Source organism: Sapajus apella, unplaced genomic scaffold (assembly GCF_009761245.1).
Source record: "Sapajus apella isolate SASKATOON/1434 unplaced genomic scaffold, GSC_monkey_1.0 scaffold103, whole genome shotgun sequence".
NCBI classification, from domain to species: Eukaryota; Metazoa; Chordata; class Mammalia; order Primates; family Cebidae; genus Sapajus; species Sapajus apella.
Genome location: NW_022437043.1, coordinates 5203578 through 5225701, shown reverse-complemented (window position 1 = coordinate 5225701; position 22124 = coordinate 5203578). Strand labels below are relative to the sequence as shown.

The following is a 22124-nucleotide window of genomic DNA, read 5'->3' as shown; positions in this document are numbered from 1 at the left end:
TGGTACCTACAGATGAAAACCATCAGGACCAGGGAGGTTAACTAACCTTCCCAAGGTCATATAAGCTAGTAGAGCCAGGATTGAAACCCTGGCAGATGGGTTCCTGAGCTTATCTACCTAACTACTATGCAAACTATCTTTTAATATTTTGAACAGCATTGTTCCCAGTGACAAACAGGTTGAAAATGGGAGTGAATAAATTTTAAAAATGCAAATGGTTTAATACTAGATTATTGTATATCCACCCCATGAACTATCATGCAACCATTCAAAAGAAATATTGTTGAATAATAAAGCAAGCTACAGAGGTGGTTGTATTTATGATCCCATTTTTGAAAATCAAAGAAGGAAATAATCCTTATATAACTTCTATCTGATTACAGGCATGGGAACATATGTATGTCTATATATAATTATGAGCAGAGATGAAAACATAAAAGCGTTCTCAGTAGTTGATTAGTATTGGTTATCTGTTAGGGAAGAACAGTGGAGGAAGAAATGCAACAAATAATAAATATATCAGTTAGCTTTTTCTGGGTTGGTATCATGCCACCCAAAACTTAGTGACTTAATTAATGTTTTAATCCATTATTCTGGTAATTGTTTGGGATGGCTGGGATGGATGGCAGAACCTTCCTAATCTGGGCCAGTATATTATTAAACTATTACTGTGTAACGAATTACACTGAAATTTAGCAGCTTAAAACAACATTTATTATCTCACAGTTTCTGTGGGTCACGAATTCAAGTGTGGCTCAAAAGATGCCTCTGGCTGAAGGTCTCTCATGAGTCAAGCTATCTGGCTGTGGTCCTCATCTGAAGGCTAAACTTGGGGAGGATATGATTCTAAGTTCACTCATGTGGTTCTTTCCACAGGGCTATCTCATGATGTGGCAGGTTTCCCCTATGATGAGCCATCTGAGAAAGTAAGCAAGCACCCAAAATGGAAGCCACAGTCTTTTTGTAACTAATCTTGGACATGAAATCCCATTACCTCTGCCTCATTCTTTTCACTAGAACCAAGTCACTAATTCCAGTCTAAGCTCAAGAGGAGGGCATTATATAAGAGCACAAATACCAAGAGGTGGGGATCATTCAGAGTTATGTCAGAGGCTGCCAACCAAAGTTGTGTTGACCAAGACTGGATGCCTAGTATGGCTTCATACACTAGTACCTATCATAGATTTAACTAAGAAGCATATTTGATTCCTAGGGCTGCTATAACAAACTACGACAAATTAGGCAGCCTAAAACAGCAGAAATTGTCTTATAGTTCCAGAGGCTAGAGATCTGAATCATGGTATCAGCAGGGCCATGCTCCCTCTGAAGGTGCTAGGGAGCCTCAGCTGTTAATTGGTTTATAGATGCATTATTCCTGTCAGATAGTTGTGACATGTGGTGTTGGTGTAGGGTGGTTCAACTGGGATGGCTGGTCTTTGCTCCATGTGATCTTACTGCTGCATGTGATCTCTCTCATTTTCCAACAGCACAGTTCAGGCTTTTTCACACACAGGTTCAGGATTCCAAAGAGCTGCAAAAGCAGGTAAGCCTCATTGTGCAGGCACTTCTCAAGCCTCTGCTTGTATAATATTTGTTGATGTCCCATTGGCCAACAAATGGTCAAGCCCAGTTTCAGGGGTGAAGAAATAGATCCTACCTCTTGATGGGTGAAGTGGCAAAGTCACACTGAAAAGGGGCATATATTCTGACAGTAGGAGACAGTAGAGACTGTCCAGATTTCTAGTTTCTGCCTAGGATGCAGACATCTGGAAAGAACACTGCTCCCACATTTATAACAAGAATAAAGCTGGGTAATCTGCAAAAACATTATTTTTCTTGAACACTTCAGAGAGCTAAGATTATAGAGCAACCAACTAGCTTGAAAGCAGGAAGGAAGAAGATGAGGCCACCATATAAGCAGTAAGAATTCAACAAGAATTTTTAATGAATTGCTAAAAGTTGAGTGTGGGAGACTCGTGAGAGCTGTAGACCTAAGGGTAGTTGGCCTCTACTTACAGGCTCTTCTCCATAGACATCCACTGAATGCTCACAAGAAACACAGGGGCAAGGAAGAAGACTGGAGAAAGCCTACCTCCGTGGGGTAGGACTGCAAGGGGACTGCTGCTAATATAGAAATGGCACAAAGCCCCAGTGGGACCCTACTCCCTTACAGAACAAAATCCTTAAGCCACTAGAAGTTCAGCAACCTTGTTGCCCTCAGGACACAGGAAAGTTTCAATTTCCCTCACTGTGACTTGAGTGAGGGAAATTGAAAAAAAAATTCCACCCATGGTAAAAGGGCAGGAGACCATTCAGGGCCCAGATCATTAAAGGCCTTCTACCAGTGGGAGAGGGTAGGATTACCGAAAAACCTCACCCTCAAGACCCAGGGATGCAGGGCCTGACAAAAACTGAGGCTGGCCCAGGACAACCCCCGCCCCCGACTCACCAGGTCAGCCAGAACCAAGTAATAACAGTTTGTCTACTACAAATATAGAGGCAATAACATGGAGAGTGGCCCTCCCTGAGATGCTAGCACACAGGAAAGGCCTACAGGCCTAAAGGCAAGTGTGGTCTGGGAATAATAAGAATTCTCTGGGCAAACCAGAGACTACCTCAAGCACAAGATAACATTAGAGGAATTTTAAGTCTATGGTACAGCAAAGGTAACACTGGCAACAAAGAAGCACAAACTCAGCCTAACTCCTGACTAGATGGATTCAATCCCCCCATGCTAATGGCCTATCAAAAGGGCAACCATGGCTATTTCCAGGAATAATTGCTATTTATCTCAGTTTCTACTACCCTACATACAACATCTGACATTCAGCCAAAAATTATTAGATGCAAAAGAGCAAGAGAAGACAACTCACCACTAAGAGACAAAGCAATCAACAGATCTAGACTGAGTTGACCTGCTAGTTGGAACTATCAGACAGGGAGTTTAAATAACTATGATTAATATGTTAGAGGGTACTATGGGCTGAACATTTGCATCCCCCCACAAATTCATATGTTAAAATCCTAATCCTCAATGTGATGGTATTAGGAGGTAGAGCCTTTGGGATGTAGCTAGTTAATGTGGGTGGAGACCTCATGAATGGGACTGGTGCCCTTATAAAAGGGATCCCAAAGAGCTCTCTATCTGTAGACATGGGAAAATATGACGTCAGCAGTTTGCAACCTTGAAGAGGGCCGTCACCAAGACCCAACCATGCTGGATTCTGATCTCAGATTTTCAGGCTCTAGAACTGTGAGAAATAAATTTCCATTGTTTATAAGCCATCAAATCTGCGGTGCTTTGTCACAGCAGCCCAAACTAAGACAAAGGGTATAGGGGAAAACATGAACATGCATGAGAAGATGGGGAATTTCAGCAGAAATATGAAAACTGTAAGAATCAAATGGAAATATTAGAAATAAAAATAAAATCTAACTGAGTTGAAGAATGCCTTCAATAGTTTCATCAGCAGACTTGACAGAGCCAGGGTAAGGGAAAAAAAAATCAGTGAACTTGAAGATAGATCAACAGAAATTATTCTAACTGAAACACAGAGATATAAAGACTGAAAAAGGGCACATAGATAGGGATGAAGACATCTGTAGCATTTTTCTATCTAACACAGTATGTCTTCTGGTCACAAATTATTCACATTACCACCCATCATGCAAAATATGTTCACCCCTGTTCCAGGATGTCCAAATTTCTCATCCAAAATTGTGGTGTCACGTTCCAATCCAGGATCTCAAGTCTTCTGTATCAGGTTCAGTTGTGGCTGAGGTTCCCTGGGTACAGTTTTTCAGTTTCTTGATCCAGACACCTGTGAGCTAAATGACAAGTTATATGCCCCCAACACATACCCAATATATACAATGGTGGGATAGGTACAGGATAACTGTGTTAGACACTCCCATTCAAAAAGAGGACCAAGAGACACATATAAGTCACTGTTCCATAACAATTCTGAAATCCCACAGAGCAAATGTCAGTTCCCCTGGCTCCAGGGGCAGATAATGTTTCTTGATTAGGGCACAGTTCTCACTGGGAATGGCTCCTCAGTCCATTTTAATATATTGTTCTTGGGTCTTCCCTCTGAGATGCCCTTCATTTCCCATAAGAAATGGACCATGCTTGCAACTGAGTAACTTTCTCAGCTTGTATCCTATTCATAGAAGTTAGGGAGGGGAATCCAGGGGCCACTTTTCATTTTGAACTGTTTGGGTCCCTGGAAGTCCAACCTGGAGGTAGTATTACTAGTAAAACTCTATTAAAAACTTTGTTTCCTATGAATCTGGTTTGGATCTACTCCTTTCCCCAAATGCAACATCAGAAATTGTTTCAAAGATAGATCTTTCTCCGCTTTGAGTAGTATGTCAGGCTTCTACGGGACAATGTCATGAAGATTTTTTAGAAGCCCTTAAGTTTAGCTGAGATGGTCTCCTAAGCACCAACTTAACTATTTCACACATTGTAATACAGAGTCTTATAGACACAACCATGATTTGATCTTTACCCTGAGGCCATGTTTTACCTTGAGAATATTTTTTGATTGCTGGAGAGACTAGCGATGTGAAACTGTTATTTTCCAACCCAGCAATCCTTGGCTTTTCTGTATGTCTTCTGAATTCTGTTTGCCAATGGATAAGTTATTTCTTTAGTTCATTTCTCTCTTTCTGTATCTTATCATATGCAGCTAAAAGAAGCAATCTGATACTTCCCATATACTGCTGCAAATCTCCTTAGCCAGATCCATAAGTTCATTTGATCCATTCTCTATCTTCCCACAGAGTATGATGACAATTGCTTTTCTATATTTTTCCCTACTAAATAACATGGGTTGCCATCTATCCAACCTTTGTTAACAGATTTCCTCACTGTTTTTCCAGTTTCTACCTGCCACTCAGACCCAAAGCCAATGCCACATGTCATGTTTTGGTCCACTATGCCCCCTCCCCCAATCATATACTTTCAAATATTACTTAGCATTTTCTGTACAACAAACTACCCCTAAAACTTATGTTGATTAAAACTATAATAATTTTATTTATCTCACAATTCTGTAAATTGGCTGGAATAACTGGTATGGCTCTTCTGAGCTAGGCTGGCTCAGCTGGGGTAGAGGTCTGGGAAAACCTCACTCCTAATTCTGACAATTGGCAGGCTACTTGGTCTAAGGGGCCTCAGCAGGGCTGGCTCACCACTGCTCCATGTGGTGGTTTTTCATCCCCCAGTAGGGCAATTGGAGATTTCTCAAGTTTGCAAAGAGCAGCAAGAGAGGTTAAGCTTCAAGGCAGGCTTTGCACACTTCTCAAGCTTCTTATTGATTCTCTTTGCTAATGTTCATTGGCCAAAGGAAGTCACATGGCCAAGTTCAAAGTCAAGTAGTAGACAAAGAGATGCTACTTGGGATGGGAGGAATCTGTGGCTACTCTGCATTGTACCACAAAGAAAACATGTCATGGATACTATGTCATGGAAACCAGTATGAATGATAGGACTGTATTTGTGTGTTCATATAAAATTATATCTGCAGATGTGTGTATATATAAAACCAAAGTGACTTTTAAACTGTGGATTCACTTGATAGAAATATTCAGTAAGAAACATATTTGATAGACATATTCAGTAAGAAACATTTGATGAACATATTCTAAATTTGAAAAAAAATTAATATTCCTCCTGTTATGTACTGTGTTCTGCCACAAATGCCCTATAGAACTGACAGGTCTACTCATCAGTTATATTATTTTGCTGCACTACCTTTCATTTTGTTATCACTTTAAATTGCTTAATGTAACACAGTAAACATGACCATCATTTACATAATTTGCACTCTCCTTCCTATGAAGAATTTGGTAACAATTTGACTTATAATACTTTCTATAGGAAGGCTTTTCCTACCACACCAAACTGACAACGTTTTTCCCAATGACTTCTACTATATTTCATGAGGCTGTGCAAATATAGAAATTCTCCCTCCTTCAGTGCATTCTTAAGAGTGTTTCTTCTGAATAATTTTTTTCCATCTCAAGTGAGATAACATATTCATATAGGATCTGTCTTGGATGAATTTTATAATATATAGTTAGACCTGACTTTTGTGATAAGGCTCTCATTTTCAAGAAACAGGGTTACTTTCATGTATGAATATTGCGATGCATACTGAGAACTGATTTCTGGGTGAAGCCCTTTCCACAGTCACTGCATTTATAGGGTTTATCTCCAGTATGAATTGTTTGATGTTTATTGAAATTTGACCTATCAGTGAAGGCTTTCCCACATTCTGCACATATATATGGTTTCTCCCCTGTGTGAATTCGTTGATGTACTTTGAGATGTGGTTTCTTGGAGAAGGATTTCTCACAGTCAGGACATTTATAAGGCTTCTCTGTAGTATGAATTCTCTGATGTGTAATCAACTCTGACTTCTGGATGAAGGCCCTCCCACAATCAGCACAAACATAGGGTTTCTCTCCAGTATGAATGGTCTGGTGTTTATTGAAATTTGACCTGTCAGTGAAGGCCTTACCACATTCAGCACATATGTAAGACTTTTCTCCAGTATGAGACTTCTGGTGAGTATTGAGATTTGACCTGTTGGTGAAAGCCTTCCCACATTCAGTGCATATATAGGGTTTCTCGCCGGTGTGAATTCGCTTATGCATCTGGAGTTGTGACTTAGAAGGGAAAGATTTCCCACAGTCACTGCATTCATAAGGCTTCTCTCCAGTATGAATTCTTTGATGTGCAATCAAGTGTGCCTTCTGGATGAAGGCCTGCCCGCACTGAGTACAGATATAAGACCTCTCTCCTGTATGAATTCTCTGATGCATCCTGAGTGTTGATTTTTGGGTAAAGGCTTTCCCACACTCACTGCATTTGTGATGTCTCTCTCCAGTATGAATTTTCTGATGTATATTGAGGGCTGAGTTCAGGGAGAACCCTTTACCACATTCACTGCATTCAAAGAGTTTTTCTCCAGTATGAGTTGTCTGATGCCTGAGTAGAGATGATACCTGGAAAAATGATTTCCCACATTCATTGCATTTAAAGGGTTTCTCTCTAGTATGAGTTTTCTCATGCACAATTAATTCTGAATTCTGGATGAAGGCCTTCCCACATTTAGTACATATGTAGAGTTTTTCATCTCTATGAACTCTCAGATATATACTGAGTAGTGGCTTCTGTGTAAAAACATTTACACATTTGCTAAGCTCATGAGGTTTTTCCACAGTATGAATTCTCTGAGGAGCAAAGAAGTGTGACCTCTGGGTAAAGATCTTCCCAAATTCAGTACATGTGTTTGCTTTCTCTCCAATGGGAAATTTCACATTTTGACTGAGTGAATGTTTGAGGCTGAGGATTTTTCCACACTGATTACGTTCACAGAACTTCACGCCTGCATGTGTACTTTCGTGGTGATTATAGGAAGAGCTCCGGGTGAAAACCTGACCATGCCCAATAGTTTTATCCAGGTTCTTTGCTGCATTGCTTTTATTATGAATGTGTGAGTCTAAATTATGCTTAAAACTCTTCCCAAATGAATCACGTTTATGGGGTCTTTTCTGTGAAAGAATGGGATTTGGGCTTGAATGGACAAATTTTCCAATGTCTTTATATTCATAATCCCACTCTGTATTCAATATTTTCTTACTGAGGAAAGTAGTGTGACTCAGAAGTTTGTTTTGTTTTTCCTGACATCTCTTTATCTGTTCAGCATCTTGCCACAATTCTTCTAAAATAGAATACAATGAATCATCTTGTGTATCTTCACCCTCCATTTCACTATGAAATGTAGATTTTCCAGAAATTCTTTTCTGGGAAGGCTTAATTCCAAATTTCCCATCTAAAAAGAGAAAGAAAAAGAAAAATTGATACAAACAACAGACCGCAAGAGATGAAAAGTTACACGTAAGCTAATACAAACTGAACACAGTATTACTGAACAGTTTGTATTTACTAAAATCAGTAAATCTAATAAGACAATGATGACAAGAAATACGTATATAGCACTTTTATGTGCCAAACTCTTACATGACACTTACAATATTCCAGGCACTGTTCTAAGAAATATATGCCATCACACGAAGCTTGACAACAAGGATACAGTCTGAGAGGGCTGTTATTAGGCAATTTTATTCTTGCGCAAACATCATAGAGTGTACAGTACTTGTACAAACCCAGATGGTATAAACTACTACACATCTAGGCTACATGATATAGCCTAGATGTATAGTAGGTACAGGGTTTCTCTCCTGTGTGAATTCGCTTATGCATCTAGAGTTCTGACTTAGAAGGGAAAGATTTCCCACAGTCACTGCATTCATAAGGCATCTCTCCAGTATGAATTGTTTGATGTGCAATCAAGTGTGCCTTCTGGATGAAGCTCCTAGGTTACAAATCCATACAGTATGTGAATGTACTGAATCCTGTAGGCAACTATAATACAATAGTAAGTATCTGTGTATTTAAACATATCTAAACATAGAAAAGGGAATGCATTGCACTACAACCCAGAAATGGCCATGATGTAACTTGGTGATAGACATTTTCCAATTTCATTACAATCTTAAGACACTCGATGTCATTATGTGGTACATGACTGTACATAAGAACTCATTTAATCCTTTCAGAGGTCCTATGAGTTATCTACTATTACTATCTACCTTTTGTAGATAAGAAAAGTGAAGGTCATGACAGTTACATAATCTGCCATAAAACACGGTTATGAAGTGTTAGATCTGGTGTTCAACATAAGCAGTCTATTTCTATTTTGGTAGGAAGCTTGGATATTAGGTAGGGTAGACAGAAGATTGACAATACAAGAGTTTTCAGGGGAAAGATCTAGGAGAGCCTTGGCTTGGAGTTTAAGTCTTCATTAGCTTTCAATTCTAAATCCTCACTAATCTTGCTTACCAGCAAAAATACAAAATATATGTGATAAAAATAATTTATTCATGTCTATGAAAATATTGTAGTCATAGCCATCCTAACCTATACAAACAGTAAATAGATGTCTATACTCCAACTCTCCATCCAGGTTTAATTGTTTTCTTGGACTTGCATTATATATATCTAACAAAAAATAACAGAGAAGACAAGTCATCTGTGGTAGAGACTGAAAGCTATCCACTAGAATCAGTTTCCCTGTTCTTTTGCATTTAACAGAGTAGCATCTGGGCATATGGATGTCCAGTCATAGAGCATTTCTCAGCCTCCTTTGAAATTGGTGTGGCCATGTGACAGTGTTCTCAAAAAAAGAATGTGAGAGAAAACGATGCTGCCACTTTCAAATGGGAGCACTGAGACCATCGGCATGTTTTCTCCATATTTGCTTCTACCATCTTGCTTACTAAACCTGGAGTTGGCAGAAACACAGATTCAAGCACGCAGATGCCACAAAAAACCTGAGATGTTGGAGTAAGGTGTGTTGGATGGAGCTTGGATTCCTGAACAATCATGAGCAATGAGGTTTCCCATAAGAGGGAAATACAATTATTTACTATTTTAGTCACTGTATTTGTCAATCTATTGCTAGAAATTAGCATTAGCATAATTCACACATTATTATTGCCCAGAGTGGGAATTATGGATGTTTCTATTCCTAGTACAGTGCATGAGATGTATTAGATTATTGGTAAATAATTTTAACCTGAGAAAATTATACCACTGACTTTTTCAGTAAGAGATTTTAGATATTGAGAATGCTCTGAGTCATCAAATTCACTTGTCCCCTTTTAGTTGGTTTGATACTGTACTTCAGCCACATGTTCCATCCCAAATCTCATTCTCCTATTCTTAGGTTGCATTTTCATTCTCACACATCTGGCTTTAATTTATTCTGGACATATATTAAGGACTGGATCCCTAGGCATGGTTTGAGAAGTGGTTCTGCTTTTCACTTTATTTAAATTATAAATCCCTTGCTGTACCAGACAATTATTTATTACATCACTAGTACCAATGTTCATTGTAAAAAATTTGCTCCTGCAATAAAAAGCTTCTTTACACCTCTCCTGAACCCCAGATTCTATGAACAGTACATAAGTGAAGAGTCATCAGTCTAGAAAAAAGAGCTGCTCACGCAAGGTTACATTCTACTTGTCACGCATAAAGATGCCTCAAAAAAGAGTCCAGTTTATTTTCAAATCAAAGGACATGTCCTCTTTCCCCATTAAGTCTGCTTAGCATTTTCTTTTATGCCATTAAAAAAGGTATATGTGCTTCAGAAAGCAGTTTAAGAATTTTTTACTTGGAAAATTAATCTACTTATATTGCTAGTAAGATGTTTTTCTTCTGAATGTCAAAAGCAGGCACTCTCTATGCTATTCATTTTGCTAACCACTGTAATAGACTTCTAATTATAACAGAAACAATGCAGAAGAGGGTAAACTTTTAAATATTTGGTGCCATTGTGTTTACTTTCCAATAACAATCTGTGTTGAATTCCACTCAGTAGAATTTTTAAATGCTTCTAAAACACAGCAAAATTCTATTCTTATCTGCCACAAATTCAATTAGTTAATATCAGTAAGTATTTTCTTCATGCTTAGCATTTGAATAATGAAAATAAGACACAAGGTCTCATTTCGAAATTTAATGGTGGCAAAGGCATCTGGGACATGGGGAAACAGAAATGGGGAAGAGTTATAAATAATGGAGTAATAGGCTGGGTGCAGTGGCTCAGGCCTGTAATCCCAGCACTTTGGGAGTCCAAGGCGGGCAGATCATGAGGTCAGGAGATTGAGATCATCCTGGCCAACATGGTGAAACACTGTCTCTACTAAAAATACAAAAATTAGCTGGGTGTAGTGGTGCATGCCTGTAATCCCTGCTACTAGGGAGGCTGAGGCACGAGAATTGCTTGGACCTAGGAAGCGGAGGTTGCAGTGAGCCGAGATTGTGCCACTACACTCCAGCCTAGAGACAAAGCAAGACTCTGTCTTTGAAAAAAATGGAGTCATAAATCTGAAGTAAGTAAGGACCATTTCATGGAATAGATGGAAGCCTGAACACAAAAGGAAAATGTATATTACCTGGACAGGCAGAGCACAAAATAATAAAAAGCCGAGATACACAGACATGTTTCATTTATGGCAGGCATTAAAAACAAGGCAAACAATTTGAAGTAGGCATAGCTAAAGGAAATTGTACAGATAAAATTTGAAACTGGAAACATTGGTAACCTTACAGATGGCACTGAGGGGAAAGTTATTGGTGATGTGTTATATAACATGGAAAAACATTAAGTTCCATTTACTATCAAATGAGATATGAAGTGTTCTCTCTTTCTTTCCTCCAAAAGAACATGAGTAATATTGCTATTATTTCTTCTCTAGATGACCGAGAGCACCAGTGAAGCCATGTGGGTTGGGAGCTTTGTTTGTGGATAGGTTTTAAATTATAAGTTCAATTTCTTTAATAGATAAAAATACTACTAAGATTTTGATCTTTTTTCTTGTGACATTTCTTATAATTTCTATTTTTCTATGACTGTCCATTTCATTTCGGTTATCAAATTTTGGGGGGTAAAGTTGGTTATAATATCTTCTTAATATCTTTTTAAGGCTTGTAAGATTTGCAATGATTTTTTTCCTCATTCATGGCATTGATAATCTGTGTTTTCTCTTTCTTCTCCCTGACTGATCTTGCTAAATTTATCAACTGTATTAATCTTTCAAAGAAGCAAATTTTGGCTTTGTTATTTTTCACTATTGTATGTCCTGACGTGCACACTTAGATAGCCAATTTTTAATCTTTTTAATTTTCTGGTAGAGATATATATATATATATATAAAATAAGAAACTTTCATCATAGTGCTTCAGTTTCATCTCACAAGTTCTTTTTTTTTGAGTTGGAATCTCACTCTGTTGCCCAGGCTGGAGTGCAGTGGTGCCATCTTGGCTCACTGCAACCTCTGCTTCCCGGATTCAAGTGATTCCCCTGCCTCAGCCTTCCGAATAGCTAGGATTACAGGTACCTGCCACCACACCCATCTGATTTTTGTATTTTTAGTAGAGATGGAGTTCCCCATGTTGGCCAGGCTGGTCTTGAACTCCTGACCTCAGGTGATCTGCCCACCTCAGCCTCCCCAAAGTGCTACGATTACAGGCATGAGCCACTGCACCCGGCTCCACAAGTTCTGATGTGTCCTATTTTCACTATCATTTCACTCAATATATTTTCATTGTGATATCTTTTTTGACTTACAGGATATTTGGATGTGTGTTGCAAGCTTAGTTTGACATCTAAAAATCAATAAAATTCACCATATCAGTAGAACAAAATGCATATTTCAATAAATACATAAAGAGCATTTGGCATTTAGAAAATTCAACATCAATTCATGTTTAAGACTCTCATCAAACTAGGAATAGAAAGAAATTGCCACAAATTAATAAAGGGCATCTAAGAAGAATCACAGCTAATATACCTAATGGTGAAAGATGGGAAGTTTTTGCCTTCAGATTGGGAGCAAGATAAAATAAAAATAAAGAGGATATAGACTAAAAAGGAAATGACAGAAAGGTATGATAATGTATGCAGATAGTTTTACAGTATTTGTTCACAAAAAGACCCGCTAGAATTAACAAGCAAAATTTAGCAACGTCTCGGAATACAAGGTCAATGTACAAGGATCAATGGTAAGAGTAGTTCACTTCCAGTATGGAGAAGTAAGCTTCTAAAAACGACTCTTCTACCGATAGTAAATATAATCTCTGGAAAAACAAACAAAACAAAACTAAACAAAAAGAAAATCAAACAAAAGCAGGCATTGTTTGGAGGTGAGTCAAAAGTTAGAGGAAGTGACTAGCATGTAGTGAGTTCCCTCTTTTCTTGGGTTTCTGTTGAGAGTAGCTGCACTCTTAGCAGCAATGTGGAGCAGCTAAAATTCCCATTAAAGCTTGTCATCCTTTTGTGAGAGGAATTAGGGGAAGAAGGCCTGGATACCCAGGGCCACTAGAGGTTAAGGGGTCAACGCAAAAAGAAAGAATAAAAAAAAAAGCAAATTCCTAATTCTCTGTATAAAATCTGCTAAGTCTCTGGCTGACCCCTCAACCTTGCATGGCTAGAGAAAACTGAAAGCAGGGCTGAACTGCGACCTGAGTTGCCACTTGCCTTAGGTGACACAGCATTTCCATTGTCAGTCTAACCTAGTTAATTGCCTGCTGTGATAAGAACACTGACATTCTTCAGAACAATATAACAGAATACCATTTTACCATAACACTCTTCAGTAGTTAGTTTTAAAAATATGTTTTCCAGGGTTAACAATTTTTTTATCTGTCTGGCAGATTATTTCAATATAAACAATTCTATAAGACTAGAACTTGAATTAATTTTTGTATAGGGATGTGAGGTATGGGGTCAAAGTATGATTTTTCCCCCTAATAATGACATCCATTTGTTTCAGCACAATTTGAAAAGATTTCTCCCTTCAAATTATATTGGCACTTTTGTCAAAAATCAGTTGTCTGTATATTAATGGGCCTATTTTTAGTCTCTCCTTTCTGTTCCATTTATACATTAGTCTGTCTTTACACCAATACTATACTGTCCAGATTGCTATAGCTTTATAGTAAATCTTAACATTTGGTAGTGTCAATCCTCCATACTTTTTCTTTTTCCTCAAGACTGTGTTTTCCATTCTAGGTCTTTTGCATATCCATATAAATTTTAAAATCTCTTTGTCATTTTTAACCCACCCAAATTACAAATAATTGAGTGAACAAGTAGAAGACAAATCGGTAACACATTATTAAAAGACCTTAACAACATGGAACCAGCTTGAGTTATAGATTATAGAACACTGCACCCATCAACAGCTGAATATACATTCTTTGCAGGGACACACAAAACATTACCCTAGATAGATCATATGCTGAAATCATAAAGGGTATGCTCTCAGACCACAACAGGATTAAATTGGACAACATAGAGGAAACAGACAAAATACCCTGAAAAGTACAACTTACTATATCTGGCAAAACATGAAACAAAAAGTCTGAATAGCCCTATGTCTATTTAAAAAATTGGGCTTGTCATTAAATCCTTCCTGTCAAGAAAACTCCAGGTCCAAATGGCTTTCTTGGTTAATTCCATGAAACATTAAAAGAAATAACAATCTCATACAAAGTATTTCAGAAAATAGAGAAGGTAACACTTCATAACTCATTTTACTAGCCAGTGTAACCGTAATATCAAAACATGACAAAGACACTGAAAGAAAAGAAATCCATAAACCAAATCACTCGTGAAAAATGCAAACTTTTAAGCCAAATATCAGTAAGTAGAATCCAAAAATATATAATAAAGCTAACGCATCGTAATCAACTAGTATTTATCTCAGAAATGCAAGGTTAATTCAACACTTAAAAATTAATGAATTCACCATAGTAACAGAACAAAAATGCTCATATAATATTACTCTAATACATGCAGAAAAAGCATCTGACAAAATTCAACACTCAATCATGATTAAAAAAAAAACCCTCTGAAACAAGCTAGGATAAGAAAGGGACTTACACAACCTGTTAAAGGGTAGGTACAGAAAACCTACAGCTAGTATCTAACTTAATGGTGAAAGACTAAATTTTTTACCCACAATATCAGAACCAAGGCAAACATGCCCACACTCACCCCTTCCATTCAACATTGAACTGAAAGATATTAAAATAAGGAAAATAAATTAAAAGTGTGAATTTGGAAAGGAAAATGTAAAAGTGTCCCTATTTTTAGGAGATAATGATTACTTATATGAAAAACCCTGAGGAACTTACAAGAAAACTAATAGGTAGATTTAACAGTGCCTCAGGATACAGTTAATGCACAAAAATCAATCACTAGTGACTTATACTAGCAATAAACAATCTAAAAATAAAATTAAAAAAACTTTATATTAGCAATGAAAATAAAAAACTAAAACTAAAATAATGCCATGTAAAACAGGATCAAAAATATCAAGTACTTAGGGATAAACTTAAGGAAGGATTCCTATGATCTCTATGTTGAAAACAATACAATTCTGCTAAATGGAATTAAAGATCTAAATAATTTCAGAAATATACCACGTTCATGGGTTAGAAGGCTCAATATTGTTAAGATGTCAATTTTCCTAAAATTGATCTACAGAGTCAACTGAACTCCAAACAAAATCCTAGTAGGCTTTTTTGTAAAAATTACAAACTGACTATAAAATGTATATAAAAATGCAAATGACCTAGAAGAGCAAAGTAATTTTTAAAAAGCAAAGTTGAAGGACTTATACTATCTGATTGAAGATTTACTGTAAAAACTATGGTGATAAAGATAGTACGGGTTCGCTAAAAGGATAATCTATTAACTATATTTTCTTATTTTCTGTATCCTTGATATTCTGGCATCTGGGGCTTAACTGATCCTGGAGAGACTGCCCCTCCCAAGGATAGCTAATTCTACAGATTAGGAAATAACTTGACCTTGAAGATGCATTTCATATGCAAACCAGCCAACACATATCCCAAACCCACAACTACATCTTTTATTGAGCTCTCACAGGTTGAGCCACTATCCCCCTGCTCTAATCACCCCAGGGACAGGTACCAAGCAACTATGGACAGTCCCTATACCCTAGAGCCCAATGGAATTATTCAAACTAGCCAATTTTAAATCTGCCTAGCGTGTTGACCCTGCCTAGTTTATTCCTTCCCACAAAACCTAAATAAAGATTCTGGCCCATGCTTTCCCCTAACTCCTTCTAGGTTCCAACTGACACTGGTGCTTCCACATGTGTGGTATGTGTGGCCCTGCATGGTGTGGTATGCCCTTGCCTCTTGGGAACTGTAAAAAACTATCTTTCCAATGGCAGTTGTCTGCTGATCTGTTGGCTTCATCATATCTAAATAATAATAAAATCTATACTTTAAAGCAGACAGACAAATAGACTAATTGAACAGAAAAGAGAGACCTGATTACAGGCTCATACACATAAAGTCAATTGATTTTGACAAACATACCAAGGGAATTCAACAGGAAAAAGAAAGCCTTTTCAACAAATGTTTCTGGAACAATTAGACATCAGTATTGAAAAATGAATTACAGACCTAACTGAAAAAGTTAAAATGATAAAACTTATAGAAGAAAGCATGAGAAAATCTTTGTGCCTTGTGATAGGCAAAGATTTCTTAAACAGATCACAAAAGGTACTAACAGTAAAACAGATGATAAATTGGACTTCATTGAAATTAAAATGTTTGCTCTTTGATGGGCACCAACAAGAAAATGAAATTTTAAGCCACAGATTGGAACAAAATATTAGCAATACGTATTTCTGGCAAGGGAGTTGTATCCAGTAAATATTATTAAAACTCACTAATAAGAAGACAAACAACCCAATAAAAAATGAGAAAGATATCTGAGTAGGTATTTCACACCAAAAATGTACAAATGGTCAATAAGCACATAAAAAGATGCTTAAGATCATCATTATTCTCCTAAGAGAAATGCAACTTGAAATCATAACATCCATTACAATAGCAAAAATAAAAGTTTGATGTTAAGTGTTGACAAGGATGTGGAGCAACAGGAATCCTTACGTATTGCTACTGGGAATGTAAAATGGTACAGCCAATTTGGAAGGCAGTTTGGCAATTTCTTATAAAGGTAAGTATACATTGATTACATGACCTGGCAGTTCTAATCTTAGGCATTTACCCAAGAAAAAGGTAAACATATGTTCACACAAAGACATATCAGAATGTTCATTGCAACTTCATTCACAATAACCAAATATTAACCACCTATCCATCAATAGGTGTAGAGATTAACAAATAGTAATATATTCATTCCATGAAATACTATTCCTCATTCAAAAGGAATAAACCAGAGATATACTTAATAACATGGATGAATTGCAAAATGATTATGGTGAGCAAATGAAGCCAGATCCAAAAGAGTATATAAGGTTTTATTCCATTTATATAAAACCCTAATAAAGACAAATCTAATCCAGAGTGACAAAAAGCATGTCAGTGGTTGCCTGGGGCTGTGTGTACTGACTACAAGGGGCATAAGGAAGCATTCTGTGTGAAGGAATGTTATATATCATGATAGAGGTGGTGGTTATACCAGCGTATACCCTTATCAAAACTTATCAAACTGCCCACTTAAAATACACTTCATTCTGTACACATTTTATGAAAATCCATTAATTAAATGGATTTTAAAAGGAGAAATGCTAAGCGACAGTGACCATAAAGTCAGATTACGGGAGAGAGGCACAAGGCCATGGGAAGGTGGAGAGGAGTGAGGAATCTGAAGGTGATACTCACAAAGGCAATGGGAGGTGAGGCTGGCTGTAGAAGAGAGTTTGTTGGTACCTTAGAGTGAGAAGATGAGAACGAAAGAAAGAATAAAGTACAAGAGTGCTAGGAAGAACAGAAGCGAGGCAACCAACTGATTTTCAAAAAGTCAAATCCAGTAAAACTGAAATGTATGTGATAAGAATCTAAGACTCTGGGGTGTGGTTTAAGGGATTATGCATAAAAATGGGATGGAAGGAAAGAATATCCAAGGAAGCAAGATCTCTAGTGAGGAAGCCTGGCATATGATCCAGAGTATAGGAATTGAGGCAATTCTCCTGGAAGAAAGCCAAACAAAGAAGACAGGTGGTAACAGTAAGAGATATAAAGGGAGAGAACAATTTGGCACCCGAGAGGCCAATGCTACCTATCCTCAAGCAATTTCTAAAGTTGCCGACCTTTAAGCAATAACAGCATTTTAAAGGTATCAGTCTTCCTTAGGAAAAAAAAATTACTTCATGTCCCCATCTGCCTGAGTCACATCCACTCACCTGAACAGCTGTGATGTGGAGTTTCCCCTTCCAATGTCCACGGCCCCTCTCCTTGCTCCAACTTGAAGATGACCTCTGGTTTGGGAACTTCGAACCCTGTTAACAGGACATGATAGAGAATTGGGTCCAGCAAATTGCTTTCCATTTGTTCTTTGGAGAAGTAACCACATTTCATTAGGAACTGAGTAATAATCACAGCAGTGAAAAGGGACTGAAGAATCTCAGACAAATTAAGGGAGACACCTTCACACAGTTCAGATGTCCCAAATAGCTCAGTGGTGGTGATGAGAAACACCCTCAACGAGGCTCCGTATTGGTGTCCTAAGGCTGCCATGACACAGTACCAAAACCTAGTGGCTTACAACAACAGAAATGTATTGTCTCCTATGTCTAGAGGTTAGAAATCAAGGTGCCAGCAGGGTCATGCTCTCCCTAATGGATCTAGGAGAGAACTCTTTCTAGCATCTTCTAGCCTCTAGTGTTTTCTGGCACTCTTTGGCATTCCTTGGCTTTTGAATACATCACTCTAGTGACATGGCTGTCTTCTACCTGGGTCTCTTCTCACTGTCTTCCCTCTATGTATGCTTGTAGCAGGTAATAACCCAATTTCTGCCTTCATCTTCATATGGTGTTCTCCCTGTGCACATGTCTGTGTTCAACTTTCCCCTTTTTATAAGGACATCAGTTAGATTAGATTGGGGCCCACCCTAATGACCTCACTTTAACTTGATTACCTCTGTAAAGACTCTATTTCCATTCTGAACTATTTAGAGGTAGGAGTTCCACATAGCTTTTGGGGAAGACAAATTGTACCCATAAATGTCTGCCCTCTAGTCCCCCAAAATTCATGTCCTTCTCACATACAAAATACATTCACCCCATCCCAACATCCTCCAAAGCCTTAATCATTCCAACATCAACTCTTAAGTCAAAAATCACATCTCAACATCATCAACTAAAAGTCTTACATCTCATCATCTAATTCATCTAAATCAGTTATGGATGAGACAGGGTATAATTCATCCTGGGGAAAAATTCCTCTCTATCTGTGAACCTATGAAACCAGACCACAAGTTATCTGCTTCCAAAATACAATGGTGGGGCAGGCATAGGTTAGATATTCCCATTCCAAAAGGGAGAAACCAGAATGAAAAAAGAGATCATGGGTCCCAAGTCTGAAGCCTAGCAGGGAAAATTTGATTAGATTCTAAGCCTTGTGAATAATCTCATGGGCTCCATGATCTGTCCTCTGAGCCCACTGGGTGGTAGGCAGCCCTGGGCCAAGAATGACACCCCTCACTATTACCCCTAATGGTCCACTAGCAAAATGTTTGCTACTTGTCTCTGACCTTATGCTCTGCTGTTCTAGAGGTCTTAATTCCAAAGGGAGAAATGCTTCCACCAGGAGACACACAATGGTTCCACTGAACTAGAAGTTCAAACTCCCACCCAACCACTTTGGGTCCCTCATGCCCCTGAATCAACTGGCAAACAGCTATGGTTTTGGCTGGAGCTATGGTTTTGGCTGGAGATCATGATTACCAAGGGCAAATCTTTGCATTGCCCAATTTTAGTAAGATTTCTGTAAATAAGTTTAGCTAGAATCCCTTAACCTCAATATCCGATCACCCTCGATATCTGATCAAATTCTTATCCTCTACTATCCCCCAATTAATATTTGATCACCCTTGCCTGCCTTCAGCAAGAATCTTGTTAGGTCAGTTTAGTAACAATCCCCCTTTTCCCCTGATGTTTCCTCTTAGTCATTTTCTATCTACTGGCCCCACTGTGCTACTGGGTTATATTTATAAATCCCTACTTGTCCATGCTGTATTTGCAACTGAGCCCAGTTCTATATCGAGATAGCTTTTCCCCTACTGTAATAGTTCTGAATAAAATCTATTTTCACTGCTTTAACTACTGGCCATCTCTGGTTTTCTTTGACAGTTTTGGTGTCACAACTCAGATAAGATCCACAACTCGGATAAGATCCACAACTCAGATAAGATCCACAACTTGGGGAAGATCAGATTGCTCACTGGACCCCAGACTTCTCACCTCTCAAGTATGCACCTTTGGACTTTGTCTTCACTCCCGACTGATTGGAGACCCATTGATGAGTCTGACTCCTGAGCTAGTCCTCTGGGTGACAGGCCACTGAAGCAAAGTGAGGACAGATTTTGATTGTTTTTCTTTTTCTTGAGACAGAGTCTCACTCTGTTGCCCAGGCTGGAGTGCAGTGGTACCATCTCGGCTCACTGCAACTTTCGCCTCCTGGGTTCAAGTGATTCTCATGCTAGAAGGTAGGTTAGAGTTCCAGGTAAGCAGCTGTTTATAAGAAGCTAAGTTAGAGTCCCATGCAAGGAAAGGCTGGGTTAGTTTCCTAGGCTTCTCTCTTTGTAAGAGGCTGGGTTCTGTAAGGAACAGAAGCTGGGTCACAGTCCCAAGTTTCTCTATTTATAAGCATAAAAGTACTATTAGTCAAAAAACATGGGAGCTTCTCAGTCTACCAAAACACTCCTTTTTGAACCCCTGCTGGCTATATGCTCCACCAACTCTACCCGTTTCCTGTCGTGTTGGCATGATATTACTAAGGATAATTTGGAACGTCAAGGGCTTCCTTGGGAAACTTTACCTCTCCCCAAACAGTCTCCTCCAAGACCTCTCCCTTCCCATTGTTTCTGCTCCTCCTTCTTCCTTTTGCCACCTTTGATCTTCCCTTTAGGCTCTCTTGATATAAGCAGCCCTTCAATCAATTCCCAGGCTTGAGCCTTTTTGCAGACTCAGACCCAGAACCCCGTGAATGAAGGGAAAACCAGGTTTCCTTAGGGAAAGACCCTGGTACACTGCCAAAAACTTATACTCTTAAATCTTTCTCCTAATGTTCCCCAAAGGGACCTGTGGCCTTTTATCAAGATAACTATGTACTGGGAAAAAGGAATAATTAGACATTTTGGGAATTACTGGACACTGGCTCTGAACTGCCACTAATTCCAGGAGACCACAAACACCACTATGGTCCACCAGTAGTAGGAGCTTACGGAAGTGTAGTGGTTAATGGAGTTTTAGTTGAGGTCCATCTCACAGTGCATCCAGTGGGTCCCCGAACCTATCCTGTGGCTATTTCCCCAATTTCTGAATACATAATTGGAAGGAACACATTCAGCAACTGGCAGAATCCCCACATTCATTCTCTGACCTGTGGAATGAGGGCTACTATGGTGGGGAAGGCCAAGTGGAAGTCACTGGAGCTGCCTCTACCTAGGAAAATAGTAAACCAAAAGCAATACTGCATTCCTGGAGGGACTGTGGAAATCAGTGCTACCATCAGGGATATGAGGGATGCAGGGATGGTGATTCCCACTACATCCTCCTTCACCTTGCCTATTTGACCTGTGCAGAAAACAGATGAATTTTGAAGAATGACAGTAGATTACTGTAAACATCACCAAGTGGTGACTCTAATTATACTTGCTCTTCTAGATGTGGTTTCATTGCTTGAGCAAATTAACACATTCATCCCTGGTACCCAGTATGCAGCTATTGATCTAACAAATGGTGTGTGTGTGTGTGTGTGTGTGTGTGTGAGAGAGAGAGAGAGAGAGAGAGAGAGAGACATACTTGTTAGTAAAGACTGCTGGAAGCAGTTTGTTTGCAGCTGGCAAAGCCAGCTATACACCCGGACTTTCCTACCTCAGGGGTATATCAACTCTGCAGACTTACGTAATCATTTAGTCTGCAGGCATCTTGATCACCTTTCCCTTCCACAAGATATCACACTGGTTCATGACATTAATGAGATAATGCTGATTGGACCTAGTGAGCAAGAATCAGCAACTACACTAGACTTATGGGTAAGATATTTACATATCAGAGAGTGGGAAATAAATCTGAAAAAAATTTAAGGGCCTTACACCTCAGGGAAATTTCTAGAGGTCCAGTGGTATAGAGCATGTTCAGACATCCCTTCTAAGGCAAAGCACAAGTTATTGTACCTGGCCCCTCCTATAAGTGAAAAAAAAAAAAAAAAAAAAAAAAAAAAAGGCACAATGCCTACTGGGCCTCTTTGGATTTCGGAGGTAACACATTCCTCATGTGGGTAATGCTACCCTGGCTCATTTACCAAGTTATCCAAAAAGTAGCTAGTTTTCAGTGGGGCCCAGAACAAGAGAAGACTCTACAACAGATCCAGGCTGCTGTGCAAGCTGCTCTGCCACCTGGGTCACATGATCCAGCAGATCCAATGGTGCTTGAAGTGACAGTGCAGATAGGTATGCTGTTTGGAGCCTCTG

The 22124-nt window shown here is 38.6% G+C and overlaps 1 protein-coding gene across 7 annotated transcripts in view; it reads right to left on the bottom strand.

Moving 5' to 3' along the window:
- Positions 1-437: 437 nt before the first annotated feature.
- Positions 438-22124, bottom strand: part of ZNF81 (zinc finger protein 81) — a 77053-nt gene continuing 55366 nt past the window's right edge. For all 7 annotated transcript variants that reach the window (XM_032258480.1, XM_032258483.1, XM_032258482.1 and 4 more), the window contains 2 exons: positions 17833-17928; positions 438-7847 (listed from right to left, as the gene is read on the bottom strand). In XM_032258480.1, coding sequence (XP_032114371.1) covers positions 6139-7847; positions 17833-17928 — 1805 coding nt within the window. In that variant the 3' untranslated portion in view covers positions 438-6138. The remainder of the gene's footprint in view (positions 7848-17832; positions 17929-22124) is intronic.